The sequence below is a fragment of the Ovis canadensis genome, chromosome 3, assembly GCF_042477335.2.
Source record: "Ovis canadensis isolate MfBH-ARS-UI-01 breed Bighorn chromosome 3, ARS-UI_OviCan_v2, whole genome shotgun sequence".
NCBI classification, from domain to species: domain Eukaryota; kingdom Metazoa; phylum Chordata; class Mammalia; order Artiodactyla; family Bovidae; genus Ovis; species Ovis canadensis.
The window spans coordinates 85,087,698-85,113,390 of record NC_091247.1 but is presented as its reverse complement, the minus strand read 5'-3'; the positions used below and the strand labels follow the sequence as shown (position 1 = coordinate 85,113,390).

At 35.6% G+C, this 25,693-nt stretch overlaps 1 protein-coding gene and 1 non-coding gene across 5 annotated transcripts in view; both read right to left on the bottom strand.

Moving 5' to 3' along the window:
* The window catches only part of MAP4K3 (mitogen-activated protein kinase kinase kinase kinase 3), a 189,469-nt gene that overhangs the window by 9,437 nt on the left and 154,339 nt on the right, over positions 1-25,693 (bottom strand). For all 4 annotated transcript variants that reach the window (XM_069583498.1, XM_069583500.1, XM_069583499.1 and 1 more), the window contains 13 exons: positions 25,159-25,201; positions 22,804-22,963; positions 21,833-21,945; positions 18,889-18,930; positions 16,267-16,351; positions 14,773-14,852; positions 13,603-13,663; positions 13,402-13,519; positions 11,462-11,520; positions 10,351-10,454; positions 3,944-4,115; positions 518-586; positions 345-437 (listed from right to left, as the gene is read on the bottom strand). In XM_069583498.1, the coding sequence (XP_069439599.1) occupies positions 345-437; positions 518-586; positions 3,944-4,115; positions 10,351-10,454; positions 11,462-11,520; positions 13,402-13,519; positions 13,603-13,663; positions 14,773-14,852; positions 16,267-16,351; positions 18,889-18,930; positions 21,833-21,945; positions 22,804-22,963; positions 25,159-25,201 (1,199 nt within the window). The remainder of the gene's footprint in view (positions 1-344; positions 438-517; positions 587-3,943; positions 4,116-10,350; positions 10,455-11,461; positions 11,521-13,401; positions 13,520-13,602; positions 13,664-14,772; positions 14,853-16,266; positions 16,352-18,888; positions 18,931-21,832; positions 21,946-22,803; positions 22,964-25,158; positions 25,202-25,693) is intronic.
* Positions 8,579-8,686, bottom strand: LOC138438434 (U6 spliceosomal RNA). Its single transcript, XR_011256368.1, has one exon. It is a non-coding gene; the product is annotated as a U6 spliceosomal RNA (small nuclear RNA).

Here is a 25,693-nt window from a genome sequence, read left to right as displayed (position 1 = left end):
AAATAATAGACTATACTAAATTGTAAAGCACTTATGGGGAACTCTACAGGAGTCTCAAGAAAATGGAAATTCATAACTAGGTTATGAATAACAATATTTAATTATTTATTTTGAAAATGCCCAATCTGTAGGGAAGACAACATTACTTACCGATTATATCAACGTTGTTAAACTATTTTAGGGAATATGTAAAAGCAAAGACTAATACCTCATATTCATTATACCCTATATTTAAAAAAATGAGTCCTTAGTAATATATTTTTATAATTTCAAATAACTATTGGACAAATTATTCTAAGCAGCTGATAATGCAATCAAACAAGAAACACAAAACTCTGACTTACCTATTGATTCAATCTGGAAATCAAAAGTGAGTTCGGATGATAATTTTCTGCTAGATTTTAATCTTCCTTGGAGATTTACTATTTTTATACAACCTGTAATGGAAAAAAGTCACTTAGAAACTAAGATAAAAGAAATCTTATTAAGATAAAGATATTCATAAACAAAAACTTACAGTCCAAGCATACAAGAATGGTATCTCTCTCCAGCTGCGTTACATGAGTCACACTTGTCTGTGGGGTATCTACAACACAAACAAACTTGATAAAACTTACAGGAAACAGTAATATTTAAAGCACAGAGACATTAAAAAAAGAATTCTGAATATAACTGAATTTGAAATAGATATATATTTTTAGTCATACGCATGCAGTGGTTGACTCAGATGGATTTGGGTTCAAACTCTGATATAAGAGCTAAACTGAGTGAGTGCTTCATGGAGGGTTAGCTATTGTCATTACTACCGGTGATGCACTGTCCTATTCATATGTGAGATCTATATTATGGCAATGATTAATTTCGGATTTTAAGCTCAGAAGGCCAAGGGTTGTGCTTCGTACATCATTATATGTGGTGCCTAGCACATGCAATAAATATTTACTGAATGAATGAATCAGAGAGTTAATCACTTTGAATACAAATAAGTTAAAAAAATACTGACATATTTTGAGAAGTATGAAGCACCATAAAAATGCAGAGGCCTTATTTTTATAATAATGATTTATCCAAGTTCTAACAAACCTAAAATATTTAAATGACTTAGTTTTCCAGAAAGTAAGAAGTAAGATATCCCAAACTTTGTATGAATATCAAAGCTAAAACTGTTGAGCTATAGGCCTTTGTTTCTGGAGAGTGGTTCTGAAGTCTAGTCTATCAGTCTAGTTTTCTACTTCCCATAGTATTTAGAATCTTAATAAATCCAACGGCAGCTGCAGTTCAGACTTTCACACATACCCTGTAACTAGCCAGGGTTGGAAGGATAAGGAACAGGCCTCCTATACATCAGGCCAACCAGATCTTTGTAACTCTTACACATTTGGTGAAAATTAGTCAAGAAGCCAGTCTAGCATTATGAGATAGAAAGCCAGGAAAATGAGATTTACAAATGGCTTATAATAATTAATTTCCAAACACTGAAGTCATCTGGAGGTCTACTGATGTCCAGCTGCCACCTCCAGATATTCTTATTTTAAATAGAGGTATGTGTGTGTGACTTGATGTATCAAGACTTGATGTATCTTCTCAAGTGGATTCTACTATGCAGCCGAGTTTAGGAAACCACAGCTTATAATTTCAGCTCATACAAAACCTTAAACATACTTCCGCCCTCTTACTCAACCTCATCGTCTCAAAATCAGAAATGAATTATACCTGTTGTATTTAACTTCTAATAAAGGGATTTCATTATGCTAAGGTAAGCAATCAAAAGTTCCTGGGGCGGAAGGTACAAAACTCTTCTGTCAGGAAATGAGAGGCCCTTCATTAAACAATTGGTAGAAAAAGATTTAAAATTAAAATGGTTGGGAGAAATAAGACAACTGAAATTCACTAAATAAAATATTAGTCAACCAACAATAGAAGGGAAGAAATTAGAAAGCAGGAGTTACCCCATGTCTGAAAGGGTAGATACCGTCTAAAAAGGGAGAATTTAACAAGAGAATTTGTGGAAGCCGAAGACAAGCCACATAATCTTGCCTAGGGCTCGCCATGCAAATGGAAAGCTGCTCGAGTTCCCTGGACTTCAGCAGCCATGACACTGTCTTTAGATTTCTGTTAAATGTGTCTAAATGTGTGATCATTTTTTTTTCCCCAATGCCAAAAACCTCAGTCTCTTAATTTTTTTCCTTTAGCGAACACTCTTTCAGGCTTCCAACAAATTCCTGACTAATAAATATTTGTTGGTTAACACTTCTCTAAGTTGTCAAAGACTCTGAGCAAAGGGCCTTTGCAAGACCTTTAAAAATTACCTTCAAAAATGGCCACGCCTGTTTTACAGCAAAACATTGTACAATGTCATTTTTTAGGCAAAAACACAAAAGGAGCTTCATAACAAACACAGTGTTTTAAAAACAAAGTTAAAAAGACCTTTAAGGTCATGTTTGTTTTTTTTTAAAGTGTAACAGTTTAATCAGATTTATTTACCACAAAACCCAAGTTTTGCCAATGTGTATGGACTGCAACAATGCAACTGAGGGTTTCAAACTATCATCAAATTTCTGTAAAAAACTCATTAATTGGAGATATTATTTCCTAAGGTACAAGCTATGAAGGAAGAATGTGCTACAACTGGGAAATGTAGATCAAAATTTAGGAAATATATAGAAGAATTATTTTCAAGCACCCTCAAACACTTTGGAGGTGCTTTACTATTTACTTAATATTTTGTATCCTAATTACAAATGATTAAAAATATTTATTAAAGTAACCAGGTAGTACCTGTGTATCAATTACAAAAATATACTGGAAAATATACTTAATGCAGCTTTTCCCTTTTATCTATATCAGGTTTTCTACCAGCCTCTTGATGAAGGTGAAAAAGCAGAGTAAAAAAGCTGGCTTAAAACCCAACATTCAAAAAACTAAGATCACGGCATATGGTCTTATCACTTTATGGCAAATAGATGGGGGAAATGTGCAAACAGTGTCAGATTTCATTTTCTTGGGTTCCAAAATCAACGTGGACTGTGACTGCAGCCACGAAATTAAAAGATGCTTGCTCCTTGGAAGAATAGCTGTGGAAAACCTAGACAGTGTCTTAAAAAGCAGAGACATCATTTTGCTGACAAAGCTCCATACAGTCAAAGCTATGGTTTTTCCAGCGGTCATGTATGAATCTGAGAGCTGGACCATAAGGAAGGCTGAGCGCTGAAGAATTGATGCTTTTGAACTGTGTTGCTAGAGGAGAATCTTGAGAGTCTCTTGGACAGCAAGGAGATCAAACCAGCCCATCCTAAAGGAAATCAACCCTGAATACTCATTGGAAGGACTGATGCTGAAGCTCCAATACTTTGGCCACCTGATGCGAAGAGCCGACTCATCAGAACAGACCCTTTTGCTGGGAAAGACTGAGGGCAAGAGGAGAAGGGGCGACACAGGGTGAGATGGTTGGATGGCACCACTGACTCAATGGACATGAGTTTTCGGAAACTCAGGGAGGTAAGTGATGGACAGAGAAGGCTGGTGTGCTGCAGTTCACGGGGTCGCAAACAGTTGGATGCGACTTGCACTACCAACAAGGTTTGTATATATGTGTATATGTGGTTCTCCACGTGTGGTCCCTGTATTAACACTGTCAACATCCTGGGAACTTACACACTGAAAATTCTCAGGCCTCACCCAGATCTACTGAATGAAAACTTGGGGGTGGGAACCAGCCAAGTGATTCTGACACACACTCAAGTTTGGGAGACACTAGAATGTTTTAAATGAGTCAAACAAATTAGCTATTTGAAAGCAAGTCATCTTCTCTTCTTCCAGTTCACTAAGTTACTCAAGACTGGATTTTTATGCACTGTACTCGTCCGATGAAAGATACAGTAAATTTATTACTTAAAAAACCAGTCTATGCACTGGCCTTAATAATTAAATAAAAACCACCAACCTGATTCTGTAAACCACGAGGAGGTAGAATTTGGATTGACTGTTTCAAATCGAACCACCTGGTTGAAGTCTCTCCCTTTACTGACACCAACACAGACTAAAGGGTACTCCTGTTCAGGAACCACCAGCATTTCAAACATTCTAAGTGGGCATGGTATAGGAAAATCTATGTGCTGGAAAAAAACAAAATATATTAAAAAAGGAAAACAAAAGCCAAGTAATTTCATGGGAATGCCATTAAGAAGGTTTAGTTTTATGAAAATACATAACAGTACTCTCTACTATAAAGACTGCTGCTTCTCACAGAAACTCAGGGTATGCAGAAAAATCCCAATTATGAAGCATCTTATAAAGATTTTAGGTTCGCACTGTAATTTTTAAGTTAAATACCACACATTTTAGCATCAGAATTGGAAACAGATCCAGCAACTGTGTGGCTGGTCTGAGAGTCCCCCCACCTCCACCCTTTGAGGTAGAGTCTCTTGTTTCTTAATTGGACACTGCACTTCAGTAATACTCCTCTGCCTTCTTATCCAACTGGGCAAACATGGGTGAGAAAACTGAAATGCTAATTAGCAAGAGACATTCCTCTTGCAAGTATGGACAGGGGGAAAAAAAAAAAAACCAACCCACAAAAGAAATTAGCCCTGTATTTCAAGTGATTCTATTCAATAAATTAATTACAATGCAACTGATTTTCATTATACATAAGCTTAAAATTATTTTTATTTTACTACAAAGAGACTACATTCACATTCTGGAACTCTGGAAAAATAGAAAACATTCACTTTGTTAGTCATCAGGAGAAAACAACCGAGATAACTATACGCATCTACCAGAAGAACGAGAATAATAAGGGTTACTCAGAGAAAAGCAGACAAATGCTCATAACACTGATGGTGGCAGAACAAACTGGTACGACCACAGTGGTTAATTACATCTCTTATTAATGCCAAAGATACGCATCTCTTAGAGTGTTAGAAATCACACTCCTAGTCATACAACCTACAGAGCATGGCTGTACAGGCACACAGGAGACCCATGCAAAAGTATACACAAGCTTCATTGCTAAGAGTAACAAAAAACTGCAAGTAACCCAAATGCCTAAAGCAGATAAAATGACGCCAGCTTCACACAATCAGAAATTAGAGCGCAATCAAAATGAACAAACTGTGGCTATATCCAACAAGTACCCAAATACAATGTTGCACAAAAGAAGTCAGGCCCAAATGAATGTGATTCCACTTCCATACTGTTGAAACATTACGTAAAATGCTAATGTTTATGGGTATGTGCTAACAATGGTAAAAATGGAAAATAAGGGAGCTGATTTGTAGAGGGGGTGGTGCTATGAGGAGCTCTGGGGTGCTGGCAATGTTCTTCCTTACAATAAAAAGGTTTATAAAAAATATATTAGTCTTACACATATTTTATTAGGTCTACTTATAATTTATTTTTGTTGCTCCTATAAATGGGCTGTTTTCATTATATTTCCCAGTGGGTACTATTAGTATCTTTATTTTATTTTATTTTATTTTTTTAATAAATTTAAAAAATTTGATATGGCAAAAACCATCACAATATTGTATATTAGTATCTTTAAAAGCTACTGAAATTAATATTTTTTAATTCTGTAGTTTACTTATAAATTCTAAAGAAAATAAATTATAGAGAAAATAAACAGGCAAAATGGGGCTACCACAACCAACTGTCTTAAAGTGTCAGAAGACGCAGTGCGATCCTCACCACTGGAAGGTGAAACTCTGCCCACACCTGTTGTTCCCACATTGCTCCTTCCCCGAAACTGCCTAAGTGCCTCCATCCCAGAGCTCTAGATATGCCTTCAACAAACACCCTACGCACATGCCCGCTGGGAGCATCCCTACCACCTGGGGATGTGCTTTGGATAAAATCTGTCCTATTTTTAATAAAGCAAAACATTTAAAATAATTCTCTCTGAAATGTGGAAACAGCAGTGGGACAGGAAGAAAACAATGCTTCTGTATTTCTTCCTCAGTAAATTAGAAAACCAACAGATTGTGACTACTTCTACTTAGCTTCCAATAATAACTAAACAATATGTATAAGTCACTAGCAGAAGAGCGTTCCCATAAAATAGTTTCAAAACCAGTCGCTACTAATGATAGTCCTTGAGGGAAATAATTATCTCTTACTCATTTTTTTTCTTTTAAAATTAATTTCTTATTGAAGGATAATAGCTTTACAGAATTTTGTTGTTTCCTGTCAAACCTCAACATGAATCAGCCATAGGTATATATATATCCCCTTCCTTTTTTTTTTTTTTAATTTTTAGTTTTTTATTTTTTAAATTTTAAAATCTTTAATTCTTACATGCATTCCCAAACATGAACCCCCCTCCCACCTCCCTCCCCAGAACATCTTTCTGGGTCATCCCCATGCACCAGCCCCAAGCATGCTGCATACTGCGTCAGACATAGACTGGCGATTCAATTCACATGATAGTATACATGTTAGAATGTCATTCTCCCAAATCATCCCACCCTCTCCCTCTCCCTCTGAGTCCAAAAGTCCGTTATACACATCTGTGTCTCTTTCCCTGTCTTGCATACAGGGTCCTCATTGCCATCTTCCTAAATTCCATATATATGTGTTAGTATACTGTATTGGTGTTTTTCTTTCTGGCTTACTTCACTCTGTATAATCGGCTCCAGTTTCATCCATCTCATCAGAACTGATTCAAATGAATTCTTTTTAACTGCTGAGTAATACTCCATTGTGTATATGTACCACAGCTTTCTTATCCATTCATCTGCTGATGGACATCTAGGTTGTTTCCATGTCCTGGCTATTATAAACAGTGCTGCAATGAACATTGGGGTACATGTGTCTCTTTCAATTCTGGTTTCCTCGGTGTGTATGCCCAGAAGTGGGATTGCTGGGTCATAAGGTAGTTCTATTTGCAATTTTTTAAGGAATCTCCACACTGTTCTCCATAGTGGCTGTACTAGTTTGCATTCCCACCAACAGTGTAGGAGGGTTCCCTTTTCTCCACACCCTCTCCAGCATTTATTGCTTGCAGATTTTTGGATCGCAGCCATTCTGACTGGTGTGAAGTGGTACCTCATTGTGGTTTTGATTTGCATTTCCCTGCCACCTCCCTTCCCATCCCACTCCTCAAGGTTGATACAGAGGCCCTGTTTGAGCTTCCTGAGCCATACAGCAAACTCCCATTGGCTATCTATTCTACATATGGTAATGTAAGTTTCCATGTTACTCTCTCCATACACCCCACCCTCTCGTCCCCTCTCCCCATGTCCATAAGCCTCCACTGTTGCCCTGTAAATAAGTTCTTCAGTACCATTCTTCTAGATTCTGTATACATGTGTTAGAATATGATATTTATCTTTTTCTTTCTGACTCATTTCATTCTGTATAATAGGTTCTAGGTTTATCCACCTCATCAGAACTGACTCAAATGCGTTCCTTTTTATGCCTGAGTAATATTCCAATGTGTAGATTAGTCCTGGGTGTTCTTTGGAAGGAATGATGCTAAAGCTGAAACTCCAGTACTTTGGCCACCTCATGCGAAGAGCTGACTCATTGGAAAAGACTCTGATGCTGGGAGGGACTGAGGGCAGGAGGAGAAGGGGACAACAGAGGATGAGATGGCTGGATGGCATCACCGACTTGATGGACGTGAGTTTGAGTGAACTCTGGGAGTTGGTGATGCACAGGGAGGCCTGGCGTGCTGCAATTCATGGGGTTGCAAAGAGCCAGACAGGACTGAGCAACTGAACTGAACTGAACTGAACTAATATGTACCACAACTTCTTTATTCATTCATCTGTCCATGGACAGCTGGGATGCTTCCATGTTCTAGCTATTGTAAATAGTGCTGTAATGAACAATGGTACACATGTGTCTTTTTCAACCCTGGTTTCCTCAGGGTATATGCCTAGGAGTTGGATATCTGGGTCATATGATGGTTTTTTAAGGAATCTCCGTACTGTCTTCCACAATGGCTGTATCAATTTACATTCCCACCAACAGAGCAAGAGTGTTCCCTTTTCTCCACACCCTCTCTCTTACTCATTTTTATCTGTCTAATTAAATAGCACTGTACCTGATTTGTAATAAGTACATTAATATCTGCTTCAATTTATGACTTTTATTTATATTGAAAATAAAACAGTGTAGTGATGCAAAAACTTAGAAAATGTCATGAAGAGTAAGAATGCAGAAAACATAATGTTTTTGAATACATCTGGTAAGACTTATAGTATAGAAACATCATAAATACTAATTGAGATAATATCAAATACAGAAACAAAATACACTCAAGAGAAATCTCAAAGCAGAGAGACAAAAAAAGGAGAATTGGGTTTAGATGAAGGACAGTAAAGAAGGGCATGTGTCTCAGGGAGTTTAAGGAAAGTGGGAAGAGTGAGAAGTCTTAAAGGAGGCCTACAAGTAGAACTGTATGTAAGGCTAACATCCTAGAATCCTGGCAATAGGCCTCACCAGTCAGCGCCAAGCTCCCTGGTACCCAGAAAAAAGAAAACATGCATGGGTAATTTTTAAGCTTCCCATGCCTTCAAAATATATATTCTCTCCGGCATGCTCTTTTTTCTATATTTATTTTTAATTGGAAGATAATTACATCACAAAACTTCATGATTTGCACGTCATCCTTGTGCAGGGGCCAAGCTAATCTGTATTGTTCCAATTTTATCAATAGTATATGTGCTATCGAAGCAAGCACCTGTATGTTCTTAATACAGAAAGTTCCTTTAATAGAGAGGATCTTTCACTATGTACTAAGATAAATAGTTTAACATATCAGGTAACACATAAAATTCATTCATACTTAGGTTTAATCAGACTATTAGTATCTATGAACAACTGATGTAATCAAACTATTTTCCATTTCGATAGAGGCTGGGAAAGAAAGGAACAGGAAGGACACACTGTAACAGACTAAGGATAAAGATAGGGAACGGAAGGGCTACAGGAGAATGATAAGACACACTTCACCACTCCATCTAGGATACGCTGTGCTTTTGTCAGACAGAAAAGAACAAAGAGGAACTTAGAACAAAAACAGGTGGACAGAAATGGGCTGGGTTCAGAAGTTCTGTTTTGCACAATTTGTAAGGTTATTTTCCCTTTCAGCTTTTTGTTGAAAGGATTTTTCTTTCACTAAATTTGTGAAAATATTACTTCAATGGGTGGTAAATTCTTGAAACGCTTTATTTCATTTCTTTAGTCCTAGTTAATTGTGAGGTTAATAAATACTGATGTGAAAATTAAAGCTAGATTCCCTAGTCACTCATAAAATTTTAAATAACAGAAAGCCAATACTTTAAACATCTTAATTCTATATTATATAATTTAGGAAGAATCCACTCCAATTATTTTGATCCCAATTTCTATGGAGATAGCAAATGCTCATGAAATACTACTTAATCTATACAAAATAGCGAGGAAAACAGCATAAAAAATTCATCTGCTATTTCTTTGGAGTGACTGAGCCAGCACTTGATACACTTTCAGTTAGCTTTTCCTCTAAATTTAAATTACAGCTGAATAATATTAAATGTTTTTAAAAATATTCATTAGAGGGACCTCCCTGGCAGCACAGTAGTTAAGACTCCATGCTTCCCCTGCAAGGGGCACAGATTTGATCCCTCGTCAGGGAACTAAAATCTCCATGCCATGTGGCACAGCCAAAAAATTTTTTTTTCGTTAAAAGATTCTAGAGACACTAAGGCACAAAAAACGATCCAAGGGAAGGCCTAGGTGAAATAACAGGATGGGAGATATTCAAAACAAATTATTTCCCAAGGAATATGTTTATCCCTTGACTTTTCAAGCCAAATGCCAATCTGTAGACTGTCCCTCTGCTACAACGGAACAAGTCAACCAGAGAACATATTCAGACAAAATCTCACTGCTCTCTTAGTACCTCCTGTTCTTGATATCAGACTGTGTGTGTGATTCAGTACGTCAGGCTTCCACTGTCACATCCCTGAACTATCGTGTCCGACTGTTTGCGACCCCATGGACACCAGGCTCCTCCGTCCGTGGGATTTTGTAGGCAAGAGTACTGGAGTGGGTTGCCATTTCCTTCTCCAGGGATTCTTCCCGACCCAGTGATCGAACCCAGGTCTCCCGCATTGTAGACAGATGCTTTACCATCTGAGCCACTAGGGAAGTCCTGAACTATCTATCTAGTCTCTTTTACAACTTCTATCAGGCCAATGGAGTTTTTTTTAAATAATTAGGCAGATTTTTACCACTCTGTCATATAATCCAAAATCATTACATTGTCTTGAGAATTAACTGGAAAAAAAAGTTTTCTTGAAAGAACAGGAAAACTGATAAGCTTTTATGCTAAAAATGATATAGGCTGACATTCATGCTTACCTTAATTAACATAAATTTCTGCATTGGTTCAACCCATTCTAATAGAACAATGCTAGTTTGAAGTGCCCCACATAGGTATTTATGGCCTGTGTAAGGATTTCTCACTGTCAAGGCAAAAAAGTATATGTAAGTTTTCTTATAATGCAAAGTTTTTACAGTAATAGTTGCCTGCTCCAAAAACAAACAAATGAAAGGTGGAGGCCAGTTCAATTTGTTAATTAGATTGCAGAGTGAAAAAGAAATACTGTTTCAGATAGGAGTGTAAAACTCTCATCACTTTCAGGATTTTTATTTGCATGCTCAAAAACTGCTGTTGTTATGCGGCCAGAGGGTGGGAAGAAGAACTTTAGGTCTTATGGTAGCAGAGAGATTAACTGAGACAGCAAGATCCTGAAGAAAGGTTTAAAGCAGGTTTGGGGAAATGTTCCCACGCGGATAGCTGTCGCACATTTAGGGTGATTCGGGGTGCTCTTGGTAGTTTTGTTCGGAGGCAGTACTGCTTTGGTCTTCACTAGATGGAGACGTTAATCAAGATGCAGGTTTACAAATTAAAAAACTGAATTGCCTCAGAGGTTTTTAAGGGAGGAAAGAAAACAATTTTTTGCTTTTCCTAGATACGAATCAACCAGTTAATTGTTATGGGGGTTGAGGAGGACTTTCGGCTCGTGGTAATGTGAACAAGGAGACTATGACTTGCACATCACAAGCATTAAGTTTCATGTATTAAAGGTATGAGAGTAAATAACAAGCATACTGAGTGAATAAATGCAGTCTCAGAAGCCATTACTAAGCAGGATGGTGAATGATCAGTAACAGGCTCCTTAGAGGACAGGGTATGGTAACGTGCTGGAATAAAGTCATCCTCCATTTATTTAGTCAGTAAATTATTTGTGAAACAGCTATGCGTGCAAAGCTCTGCATTAGGTTTAGTTTACATGAAAATAGAATGGGCAATACATTTATTTTACGTAAGGGAGAAAAGTAAACTATTACTGGCAGGATGTCCTGGAGTACAACGGTTTTACACTAGATTGAAAAATGAGCCTCACAGCATCCTCTTATCCACTCTGTAAAACAGGACAGCTGTGTGATTTTTGGATGGTTTACTTACCAACACAACACTTCTGACACCACTTGGTTTCAGGGATTTTTGCTGATACAGCAAATTTCCTAAATGGAAATGGAAATGAATATGTAATACATGTAGGTGAAGTTAGTATATGAAAATACTACTGTTATAGAACAGTGGAGAAAAGATGAGTTGTTTAAAAACTGGTCCAGACATAATGGGTTATCTATTAAAAATAAGAAATCAACTGGATACCTTTCTCAACCCTTCTCTAATCAATTCCAAATGGATAAAGAATTTAAACATGAAAAACAAAACTATAAAATATATAGATTTTTGAAGCATATGACCACAGGATTACTTTAAAAAATGCAAAATTATACAGGAAAACAATGATAAACTTAGATTGATTTTTTTTTTCACTGATGTATCCCTAGCAACTCAAACTACGCTGCTGCTGCTGCTAAGTCGCTTCAGTCGTGTCTGACTCTGTGCGACCCCACAGACAGCAAACTACCAGGCTCCCCCATTCCTGGGATTCTCCAGGCAAGAACACTGGAGTGGGTTGCCATTTCCTTCTCCAACGTGTGGAAGTGAAAAGTGAAAGTGAAGTGGCTCAGTCGTGCCTGACTCTTAGCGACCCCATGGACTGCAGCCCACCAGGCTCCTCCGTCCATGGGATTTTCCAGGCAAGAGTACTGGAGTGGGGTGCCATTGCCTTCTCTGTCAAACTATGAGTGGCATTCAATTCGTTGAATGTATTTAGTAAATTATTAACTTTAGTTTATCAAAAGACAGAGCTGGAGAAAGTAAAAAGACGAGCCACAAACTGGGAAAACAATAGGACTCTGTTGTGATAAAAATGGTATCAAAAAGTTAATACATTAAAGTTTATGTGCCTTCCATTGTTCAGGAGCTCTATATGATTTTAAAGGTTGGTGGTCAGTTTCCATGCCCACAGGAATTTAAGATTTATCAAGTTAGAAAGCAGAATGGAGTCATGCTCTAAGAAGGCAGGAAAACAACAGCAGAAAGTGGCAGCTGGGAGAAAAAATGGGGCACATAAACTATATAGGAAGAAAGAAACCTCGTGATACCCTTAAGTCCAACTATAGATACTATAGTACAAACATAATAAATCAAGTTCATGATCATAACTAATTCATCATGAAAAGATCCAGTTAAACTCAGTGTAATCTATTTTAAGAAGACGGAAAAGCTTGCAGTATATTTTAAAATGATTTTCATTGAAAAGTTAATTTTTAAAAAGCTTTTGTGCGCAAAGTGGCAAATCTTAGCTATACTGTAAACTCAGCAATTAACAACAAATTTTTAAGGTAATTAAAAGTTAAGCTTCTATATTAGTTGCTTTACAACTAATACTGTAAAGGAAGAATGGTTACACTACACAAGTATTGTAAAGTACAATTTATACCAGACTCAGAAGACTTCTACTCAACAAATAAGGTCCCATATAATAATAACCAAAATAATAATAATGACTAAACAGAAGAGCAAACATAATTAAAAATCCCTGTAAGTAGAAAAACAAAACACCTAAATGTCTAAGTATCTTCTTATAAAAATCTTCAATTAATAAGTCACTTAAATTTTCTAAGTTCAGAAACTACTTTGAAAAAAATTCAATTTATTCAAATTGACACAAATAAGTCAAAAGCACTATATGTGATATAAAATTACAAGCAAACTAGAGGAAAAAAAATTAGTTTTAACGTTGTAGAAAAACTAACAGTTCAGAAAGAAAATGTTTGATATAAGTGGAAAAGTATAAAGTAGAAACTTTTAGAATATGATAGACACTTGTGAAAATATGTTTACTTTTTACAGTTTTTTTCATTACACACAATTTCTACAAACCCAAGCTGAGAGCTTTTTTCAATTTCTGTACTATATCTATTTTTTTAATGAATGAATTTACATATTATCTCTAAGGATGAAAACATAATTAAATGTACAGTTACCTTGGCAGTATTCTATCAGGAAGTTTGTGTGCTGGAATAGAAACGGGTAACTTTTGCATTTGTCTTGCATAATCAAAAAGCCCTGGTAAATTATGAGAATAAAGCTGAGAAGCTTTACCTGTAGAGAAAAATAAATGTGTCATAAAAGCTGATAACAGAAATAGGAACAACTGTAAGGTTTTTAAAAACTAAAAGACTTACCAGATATTGACAGTAAGCAATTGTTCATTACATACAACCATGTACACCTTCGGGGAAATAGCTGATAAAAAAAAGCACAAAGTTTACAGAAGATAACAGATAACAGCAATGTAAATATTCACATATTAACCATGTAGCTGTCATACCATTAGGCCAGTTTTTAAAAAGAAATTTATTTTTCATAGAAACTCATTTTATAAGGCATTTGAAACAAAATGCTACATATACATATTTATATGGAAGAAAAATAAATTAGTGTAATTTCATTATCTAAGTTCCTACATTATATGATTAGCTCTATTCTCCTTATGGTACAGACTATGTAATCTCAAACTACATAAGGAAAAGGACATTATCAAACAATGTCTATTCCTTTATTTTGGTTCTTGAGTTTTCAATAATTAAAACTCTCCTGTGTGCTTCCAAAAAATGGTCTTATCTGGGCGTATGGACATGCCTGGCTTCTGGAGCAGAAGAGAGGAAAAAAGATCATGGTGTCGTAAAACTTAAGAGTATGGAAACACTAGGTATGGAGGAAAAAAGGCTGAGAGAAAACGTGAAAACCTATACATCATAAAGGACATGAATACAGCACTCATTACTGATTATCAGCATGGTACACAAAGCTCTGGGGTGTGGCACCTGCTTGCTCACCCACCTTCACTGCTACTATTCTGGTCTCACTCTGCACTCCAGCTGAACTGACCCTTCCTAGCTCACTACTCGTGCCGTGCACTTTCTGTTTCTCTCGTCTGTCTGTCAGCCTCCTGTGCGTCATCATTTATGGTCCATCTTAAATGTCTCTCTTCCTCTCTCCACAGGTGGTGCTAGATGACCACCTCCGGGGGTTACACTTCGTACTCACTCCTAGTGGGACATCTAACTGGAAGTACAATATGTCGCAGTTACTGGTTTACAGGTCTCTTTTCTCTGTTAGATCATGAGCCACTTGAAAGTGAGCACGACTGTGAATAACCGTGTGGATCACACAAACTGTGGAAAATTTGAGTATGTCTCCAGCACCGAGTAAACAGGACATGCTCTAGGAAGGTTTTCTAAACAAGAGACAGCAGCAAATCACAGCACTGAAACTTATTCCTTATTTAGTGTCTATGTATAATAAATTAAAAAAAAAATTTTTTTTAAAGGGAGAAACACAGAATAACATACCTGTTCCATTGATGTTTCATGAAGTTCATTGAGATTCAAGGTATAAATCCCCTCTTCGGCACCAAATATCAAGTACTGATCTGAAATGACAAAAATAATCCACTGATTCTGATGTATAAAATTCTTCTACAAAAGACTTATATAATCTAACATTCAGTGTGTGTGTGTGTGTTTGTGTGTATATATATGCATTAACATATGAAAAAAGAATTGCTGTCGTCTATAAAGCAGTATTTCTTATTTTAATGCAAGTAAGTAGTTAGAAACTGGAGCTCAAAGAATTGATTTATGTGCAGATATTAGCCTTAAAGCACTGAAAAAAACTTTTAGGAAAACAGGTTCTGAAGAACGGCATGTTAGGACTCCTCATTCATTGGAGGGTGCTGAGGACTCATAGAAAATCTGCAACTCCTTTTCTAAATTCCCTCTTGGAGAGGATCACGTGCAAATGACACACAGAACGTAAACCAGGAACAGTTGATAAAAACTCAAAATATTTTTGCAGATGGTCTGTTATAAGCATAGCATCAAAAAACCAAGATCTGACTATTGCCTCTTTAAAAAGTTAACCTGGACATCTGCTAGGGTGGTCAGTTATCTTCTAGAAGACATTACAAGTCTGGTCATGGTCCTGTTCGATCACATTTTATGATCATATCAAAAAATAGGTGAAGAACTTCTCCAGACTAAGCTGAAGCATCCTACAAACAACTTAGAATGTCAAGAGCATTCCTCAACTGCCCAGTATTTAGGGTTAGTACTGGGAGATTAAAGGCATAAACTTTGTGCTCAGACAGGACTGAACTGGGTTCAAACGGCAGCTCTACTACCGACTGACTGTGAAACAATGAGCCTCTCTGAGTGCCATTTTCTTTACCTGTGAAATGAAAGTACCCACATCTTGGCTATTTAAAAGATTTAGGAAATCTGTGTGTGTGTGTAGAGACAGTGAGCATGTGCACATGTGTATCTATGTACATCTTTATACAGATAGATGGCACAGAGTGTACGATTTCAACATATTGATATGGTGCTGAGTCGCTTCAGTCGTGTCCAACTCTGTGCGACCCCATAGATGGTAGCCCACCAGGCTCCGCCGTCCCAGGGATTCTCCAGGCAAGAACACTAGAGTGGGTTGCCATTTCCCTCTCCAATGCGTGAAAGTGAAGTCGCTCAGCTGTGTCCAACTCTTCGTGACCCCACGGACTGCAGCCCACCAGCCTCCTCTATCCATGGGACTTTCCAGGCAAGAGTACTGCAGTGGGTTGCCACTGCCTTCTCATGGTGACTATACAGTAAAATTTTAATATCATGTGTCACCTCAAACACTGCTAATAACACAAAGAAACATATTTACCTTGAATGTTTTTTAATTATAATAAATTTATTTTTCAGAAAGTTATGGATAAAGTGATTAAAACTGAGTGTTATTCTAGCCTCATGAAAACACCAAGCAATCAGAAAGATAAAAACAGATAAAACATATAGTACTACCTCTTGTGTCTGGATTTATCCATGACGTTGCACAGTGAATTTTCAAGGGACATCCATTAAAAACCTTTGAAAAACAGGCACCCATCTGGAAAAACAAAAAATAACTAAATGAATCTATCAAGTCCTACTCATTTGCCTTACAGTGATATCAAGGAGGTTCCAGGCACAAGGACTGTTGGATATGATTTTACTTAAAAGTCACTTTGTTCTTCCTATCTTCTCAAATAAACAAAGCAATAACAGAAATTTATTCTGCACAATAATTTTCTTATAGAAGTATTACTTACATATCCCACATTAAGACTAATACAATATTCTCTGATAAGGAGAACCATCATCTCTCTACAAAGGTGAAAATTTTCTTCCTTGGTTTCATGAGCCTAAAAATAGTATTAATCACTGAATTTCATATTACAAATTGAAGAGGTACAGTTGATTTGAAACTCATATATATACTTTAATCTCAAAACAGAGAGATGCACTTTACAAAAAAAAATTGAGCAATCTGATTATTCTCCTTGGAAGAAGTCAACAAAAAGCTTTATTCTTTGATGTTAATATTTATTTATCAAGCTCATTTACAAACTTTTCAGATAATAAATATAATGAAATATAATTTCACTCATTTGAATGTTTTTTTGATCTTCAAAGAGTAAGATGTTAATTTTGAAATGATTGTTCTGGTTAGAATAAATAACTTGGAGGGGAAAAAGGATACAGAAGCATTTGATCAGAAGAACAGCACTGTGGCTCATTTCTTTTTCCTTCTGGCCGTGCCATAGAGCTTGTGAGATCTTAGTTTCCCAACCAGGGATCAAACCTAGGCCCACGACGGTGAAAGCACCTTGTCCTACAATGGACCACCAGGGAATTCTACTGTGCATCATTTTACAGAAGAAATATTTTCTTCACAAACACAGAGACAATAAAATGAGTGATTATTGTTGACTACAGTGGACTAAAAATATTAACACAAAATAATCGAAGTATTTGATCTTAAAATTTCCTTTTTATGTATAGAAACTTAGCAACCAGTATTTTTAAGATTTTAGTTATCCAGTAAGAACAACAGCCTGGCAATACCAGTGTGTGGCAGAAGACCAATAAGAAATGTTCCTATGGTGTAGGGCAGAAATTCTATCACTTAACTAATCCTGATAATTATTCTTTAAGATAGGTATACCAAATTCCTGTGTCACTGAGCGACTGAACTGAAACTCCTAAAAATCTAAATGACAGAATGAGGTACATAACAATCAAACCAGTCCCAACCTGAAGCTAACTTGTACAGTTGGTCCACAGTTATCAGCTCTTCCCTGTCAACTGCATACCTGATAAAGGAGTTTCATCCTGAAGCCCAACAATAAATCTCACCCCTATCGTACATATGTATCTCCTAGACCTGGAAGCCCTTTACACTCAAAACTTCTTTTTGTAAGATGAGGTGTAATTACTCAGATTTTTATACTAATAGTAGAGTTAAAAAGTAAAAGGGCTAAAAAGTAGACTTGAGAGGTTACAAACTAGAAAAACTATGGACACTGTTTAAACTAGCGTTATATGAAGTTTCAGGCTATAGACTGAGATCGGCAAAAGGTAGTTCTATCCATATTAAAAAAAATTAAACTGAGTTAATATAATTTTAAGGGGTTCCCTGGTGGCTCAGTGATAAAGAATCCACCTGCCAATGCAGGAGCCATGGGTTTGATTCCTGGGTTGGGAAAATCCCCTGGAGAAGGAAATGGTAACCCACTCCAGTATTCTTGCCTGGAGAATTCCATGGACAGAGGAGCCTGGCGGGCTACAGTCCATGGGGTTGCAAAGAGTCTGACAGGACTGAGCACAATCTAATTTTAATCCTGAAAAAGACAGCATGGTATGTATATATATATATATATATATATATATATATATATATATATATAGAGAGAGAGAGAGAGAGAGAGAGAGAGAGAGAGAGAGAGATAAAAAATGACAAGGACTATAATATAGGACATCTGAGGTCTAGTTTTAGTTCTGGTTAGAGCTGGGTGGCAGTTTGTGATTTTGGTGACTAATATCTTTGGGTCTCAGTTTCGAGTAAGTGAGTGATAGCCATTCAGTCGTGTCCAACTCTGTGACCCCATGCTCCCATTGGGTCAGCTTCCAAAGGAGCTGAATGCTCCTTCCCCAGACTTGGGGACTGAAGAGAGAAAAGGAGTCAGGAGCCATGAGTTCTCCATGTTTTTAAGCAAACAGGATTCTGGACCCAAACTGGATCCAAAGGGTCTCAGTTTTACCCATGGACAAAATAAAGTTAGGCCCAGATGCTCCTTCAATGCTCCTTTTAGTTCTAAAACTCTGTTTTTGGTAACTGCATTTTTCACATTCCTTCAAAAATATGTACAAAAACATTAGTAATTTTCAAATAAAGAAGCTATAAAATGTATAATATATCATCTTTTGAAAAGCTATACTTCTCAAATATAATCAATTAGTATTTAAATTAGCAACTTTTAAGATTTTTTTCAATATAATGGGGGTTCTTTCAAACAGGCAAAAAAATCCAACCAAAGGCACGTACTCAAGAAATTATATGTCATTGTATTCAGTTTGAATAGCTTATTGGATATTTATACTTACATGCACTTTAGGTGTTGGGGGCAGGCCATTACTAATAGGCTTCTAGAAAAAGAACACATGCATGATTATACTTCTTATTTGATGTATCAACACTGTTATTTCAAACTCATGTGTTGTCCCAGTAAAATACATGAATACATATCTTTGTCAAACAAAACATTATAGATAATATTGAAGATCCTTATATCCTTCCACAGTCCACTTAGTCCTAGAACCTGCCTCCTCCAAATGGTTTATTGTGTACCCTTCCAAATTTTTCTCTAGGCAATTATACTACATTACAAAATACTCAGATATTTGTGTATCCTTCCAGACCTGTTTGCCATTGGCTTTAATTGCAGCACAGTATGAATATAACAAACTTTAGCTACTTCCCGTTGTGGGATATTTAGGTTACTTTCTATTTTTTATTACAACAACAATGTGGAAATCATCATCCTCGCATATACTTTACCACACAATGTGTGAATGGTTTTTTTTAAAGAATATGCTGTGAGAAGTGAAAGCACTGGAACATGGGGTCTGTAGCTTTTTTACTGGATACTGCTGCTAAACTGCCTTTCCAAATGCGCATTTTGTATCACTCCCATCAGCAATGTATGAGTCTTGGTTCTTCACAGTCTCAGAGGCAATGTTATCAAACTGATAACAGTTTGTACAGGAGTAAAAAAAGTTTTCCTCTTTGCTTCTCATTAATTTGCATGCCTCTGACAGCTAGGAAGGTTGAGAACCTTTTTAAAGAAATGTTTACTGGCTAACTGTATTTCCTTTTCTGTGAATTCTCCCCTCTCTGCCTCGCCTTTTTTTTTTTTAAACTGAGTTATTTATTTTTTGGAGCTCTTTATATAAATTAGACTTAAATACTTTATCTGCTATATATTACAAATGTTTTCTCCTAGTCTGTAGATTTTTAACCTCATTTACCAAGTGCTTTGTCCACTGAAGTTTTAAATTCTGATGGACTCAAATGCATGAATCATTGGTCAGAGCATAATGATAATGTAAGGAGAGCAAAAACAATCACATCACTCATCTATGACAATATCCTCAAGAGTTCCAGATATTTTGCCAAGGGGCTACATTCCTGGGTCTATGATTTACCCCTGAAGAATAAATTATTTTCAATTTTATGATTTATTCCTGGAGAAAGAATCTCCTTGGGAGAGATTATAATTTAAACATAAGCTTTCTGATAGACTAGTTTCTTTTAATCTTAATAACGGCATTTTAAGGAATGACATTATAAATTTTTCTCAGTTTAATATAAATCAGAATTATTTAAATGAGATAAAAAATTTAAAGCTACTGTTAACTGATTTCATATACATGAAACATGAAATATTCTGTATAATACTATTTATATAAGTAACTTTTAGACATTTCTAAAATTAAGACTATGAAATTTTACTTTGGAGATATGTTTATGAGGATGTACATACTGCCATCAATTTCTGATAATTTTTTTCATTCTGCAAATAACTTATGTACATAATTTTATATAGATGTCCCTAAATTATCATATATCATCTATTTTAGCAAAACATTTCTAATTAGGGAGCTCTAAATGTTATAACTGTTGGATTTAATTTAAGTACTGACAGAATTGTCTGTAAATAATTTCAAGAAGCGGCTGTAAATAACTTCGAGAAGCTGCACAAACTGTAATCACATTGCAACATACCACGGATACTGTTTATCCTATGATACAGTCGTGATATACTTATTTCAGAATTACTGAGACTGTTAGTTTAACTACTAGCTCCTTATCCTAATAAGGTAACAGAAAAAGTGAATTTAAAATATATAAATTTTAAAAAGTACTAATTTCTCAAAGGTTATTATACTGTTACGGTCACTAAGCTGAATTTTTAAACTACTTTAGAAGGATTGCTAAAATTTAAGCTGATGAAATGAAAAAGGCACTACTCAGTTGGAGAGACTACATAAACCCTATCATTCCTAAAAGACATTTCACTTTTGTTAAAAATGTCCTAAGTTTCACAAATTACAATGCATAACCCCAGTCAAATGCTTTAAATGAATCATAAAAATGGTATGTCACATTCTATAGTGAAATCTTATAAAATAACAGACACAGTACAAAAATCTCTAGCAATGTGTTTAGTGTACAAAGTTAGCTATATGCACATAAACATAGTAAATGGTCTATGAATTTCTAGAAGAATAACAAAAATTAGTATACACAAAAAATTCCCCCCAAATACTGACTTATGATCTGTTGACATCTGCTGAATTGGGAATTTTAAGGATTTTTTTGTTGTTAAGCTCTATGATGATGGACATCATAGAATGTCTTCTGATGATTAAGTGTAAATTCTTCACAAATTCTTGATCTCCTTGATAAATTCTATTGATGTTCTAGTAGTCATGTCATAGTGTTTCATCTAATTTTTCTAACAGGAACAGTTGCTAAGACTAATTTCATCTCTCCTAAAGTGGTATCTTATATCTACTAGAAATAACCTTAATTTTCCTTCCTTGTTTGCCATTTTCTTTGGTGAAAGTAGTAACATCACAAATTATGTAACAGAAATTTGTCCTGAGGTGGAAGGTATGGCTTTCCTTCCATAAGTTCTTGAGACCATAAAAGGAGTGTACAAGAATCACCTTCATCGATGAGAATAATATTTCTCAACAATCGCAAAAATATTAAGTGTTTACCAGTATGTTGAAGGCATTTTATAATATGCAATATAACCAACTGGCCTAAATAATTTGAAGAGTAGAAAGCCTTCATTCATGTTTATCACAGCAAAGTCATTTTTTTCAAGATTTAAACAACCTATTATCAACATACTAAAATATAAATATACTAATTATAAAATATATAATTGCTATTGTTTCATTAATTAAAATTGCAAAACTAACTTAACAGTCAAAAAGGAAACAAATACAAGTAGAGCTTATGAACATAAATACCTACTGGTACATCTTTTTTTTCTTTCCTTGAAAGGTTAGTGCCTCTGTATTCATTCTGTTGTTGATATAATGAACCATCTCGTTCACCATTCAGCTGGAAGGAGCTCACCCCATTTCCTTCAATAACATATGTTTAAACATATTAAAAAAAAAGGATTAATATCCATGGAAGTTTTCATTCAGAAACTTATCAAGTAGGAAAAAAATATATTATCTCTGAGACAGTTTCCGCCTTCATTTGGGATTACCCAATCAGAATATTTAGTAGTGTAACAATCAGATATATGTTCTAGTTTTATCTCTATTTTTTTCACATAGGCAAATTAAAATTCAGGTAGTATCTAAGTACATATATTTGTGCTAAAAAGAAAAAAGTACTGAATACATAACTACTTTCAGGAAAGGGGCAATTTATTGTTATCCAAGGAGCATTACTACTCTTTTTTTTAATTGCTTCTTTTGCATAAACATAAGACACTTCACAGTATTAAAACAGCACCTTTGAGGATTAATTTGGAGGCAAATACCTAGCAAATACCGACAATAATTTTTCTAAAAATGATTAAACGAAATAAAACAAACGAGTTCAACAAGGCATCCTCTCCTTTTTCTCCAACTGAAGTAGCCTAGGACCAAAACACATTTTCCTTGTTTGTTCAGAGTTTAATTTCTTTTGTTGCCACACCCTCCAGATGAATGACAAATTAGGCACAAACAATTCTCCAAAATAGGGAAAGCCAGACATGAAATGAGAAGTAAGGGGCAAAATATCTCAGTCTGGGTCATAGGTAATTCTATCATAAAAACACTTCAAACTATGAAGCAAGAAGCAAACTTCATCTCTCTCAAGACACTGCTTCCTTCTCTTCTCCTCAAAGGAATTTCAAATCATCTCTTAAAAGAAGGAGTCCTACTTTTCTCTACACATTATGAAAACCTGGCAACACTCTTATTTCACCCCCTCTTCCTCATTACCTAAAGCCACAGGCTTCTGAGGCGGTAACCTGGGAGGTGGTGGCCTAGGTGGTACTTGGGATGGCTTTGCTGGGCTCTCGGATGTGGGACACCTCTTGATAGTTCCTTGATTGTCATCCTCTGTAGAATGAGTTTCCTGTGGTATGAATATGGACTTAGGCTGAAACAATACAGAAAAGGAGACCCATGACTAAACAAGAAATCACTCATGTTTCACTAAACATGAAAAGTATTAAAAAAAGAGAAAAGAAAAGTATTAAGTATCTTCCCTGAAGTAAATATTATTATATATCAGAGGCTTTCAAACTGTGTTTAATAGTTGAGTTTCAAGCATATTCAACTATCTGACTCAGATAATCTTAATATATATCCTAAAAATGTACACAAAAATGTTTTCTCAAGAAAAAAGACCTTGTTCTACTCTTTCTATTAATTCCTCACAAGCCTACCCACTTAAATTTGCCAAATAAAAATATTCTGGTCTTTATGATCTCCAATTTAAATGAGTCTCTTTTTATTTTAAACATTCAGGCTAATCAAAGTTCAATTCCTTTCAAAGCTAATCTCTAAACTGTCTCTTCCAGATGACTCAAAGTCTTTAATGTTAATGTTTAATCTTCCAGATGCACAACAGAAGATGCTGATTAAAATTTTATTAAATCAGAGAACACAAACTCAGCAATATAGGATACCTGAGAGACCTTCTGTGTAGACAATGGAAAAACCTGCAGTCAGCCAAAGGTTTGCAGAATTTATAAATTTTTATAATGTGTCCCTTATTAGGGAGACTGAGCCGTATTTATCTCTTTGAAATTCAGATCTCTATATTTCTAATGTAAAACTAAACGAAAAAGAACAATACTACCTATGTGTGTGCATCATGATTTTTTTAAAAGTATAAAATGAAAACAAAATATAGTAGTACATTGGATATTTAGACTGGTTGGACTCCAATTCTCATTTATAACTCCTAATTTCAAACCTAATAAGAACTTATAAATAGTTCATTTCATAGTTAAAATTTGCTTTGCATATGAACTTATAAATTTAAATTACCTTATCTATCAACTTTTTTTACTTATATCCTATCAGTTGGGATTATTTTTATTATTTGTGATTCCTTTTTTTTTTTGGTCATACCACACAGCTTAGTTCCCTCATCAGGGACTGAACCTGGGCCTTTGCAAGCAATGTGCCAAGTCCTAGCCATAGGATCACCAGGGAATTTTCTAACGATGCTTTGTTTTGTTTGACAAAAAGATTTTGTTGCTAAAATTTTATTTTTAAATTACTGCTCTATTTTGTATTTTTTATTTAAAAGTATCTTCTGAAAATTAAATATTTGTAATCTGGTCCCATCACTTCATGGGAAATAGATAGGGAAACAGTGGAAACAGTGTCAGACTTTATTTTTGGGGGCTCCAAAATCACTGCAGATGGTGATTGCCCCCATGAAATTAAGAGACGCTACTCCTTGGAAGAAAAGCTATGACCAACCTAGATAGTATATTGAAAAGCAGAGACATTACTTTGCCAACAAAGGTCTGTCTAGTCAAGGCTATGGTTTTTCCAGTAGTCATGTATGGATGTGAGAATTGAACTGCGAAGAAAGCTGAGCGCCGAAGAATTGATGCGTTTGAACTGTGGTGTTGGAGAAGACTCTTGAGAGTCCCTTGGACTGCAAGGAGTTCCAACCAGTCCATTCTGAAGGAGATCAGCCCTGGGATTTCTTTGGAAGGAATGATGCTAAAGCTGAAACTCCAGTACTTTGGCCACCTCATGTGAAGAGTTGACTCACTGGAAAAGACTCTGATGCTGGGAGGGATTGGGGGCAGGAGGAGAAGGGGACAACAGAGGATGAGATGGCTGGATGGCATCACCGACTCGATGGATGTGAGTTTGAGTGAACTCCGGGAATTGATGATGGACAGGGAGGCCTGGTGTGCTGTGATTCATGGGGTTGCAAAGAGTCGGACATGACTGAGCGACTGAACTGACCTGAACTGAATGGTAAGTCACTATCTTTTTTACCCATTCTCGGGAAATCAGTTACTTGTAGATTATAGATTTAGAGAAGAGAAAATCTTATTAAATACATGAGTTTTCTAACCCAAGTGAAATAATCATTTTTATTTATGATTTTCTAGATCTTATTATTTAGAATTAACATCAAATAATAAATTGGAAAAAAAGACAAAAACAATTACAATCATCTACTTATATCATGATTAGTAACTTCAAGATTTTTCTTTGTGAATCTCAAGTGAAAATAAGCTACAGATAAATACTAATACAGTATGAAAGAGGCAGAACAGTAACATACACATACACATTCACACTGAAAACAAATCTTACCTTTGGTGGCAAAGGAGGTGGAACTTTGGCTTTCATGGTTGAACTATAAAAACATAAACACTGAGAATCAGAACTCTTCATTTTGCAAATAAATCATTATTAAAATATGATTCATTTTTCAAAAATATAGATGATTTATATATACAGGTTTCTTTTTCTAAGATTAGTGTTTTCCAAAATATTCTGTGAAATAATTATGCTGAATGAAGTATTACTGAGGAATAACCGAGTTTATATGCTTTCTTGTTTCCAAATAATATTTAGTAATTAATACTGGAAAAGACAGCTATAATTCCAATTTACATCAATTGAAAGGTAATTAATATAAAAACAAAAGCAACAATTGGTTTAAGGAAAGACAGTAAAATGATATAAAAATATGTCACGATATAAGCCTCATTTTTACTACTATTAGATAGGAAATATCTCTGATGAAGCTCATCCAAAGCTTCATGCTTTTTTCATCTACATGCTCTATGAAACCAATGGCAGAATTTACTTGACTGAAACTGAGATTCATTACAACTCAGGACTG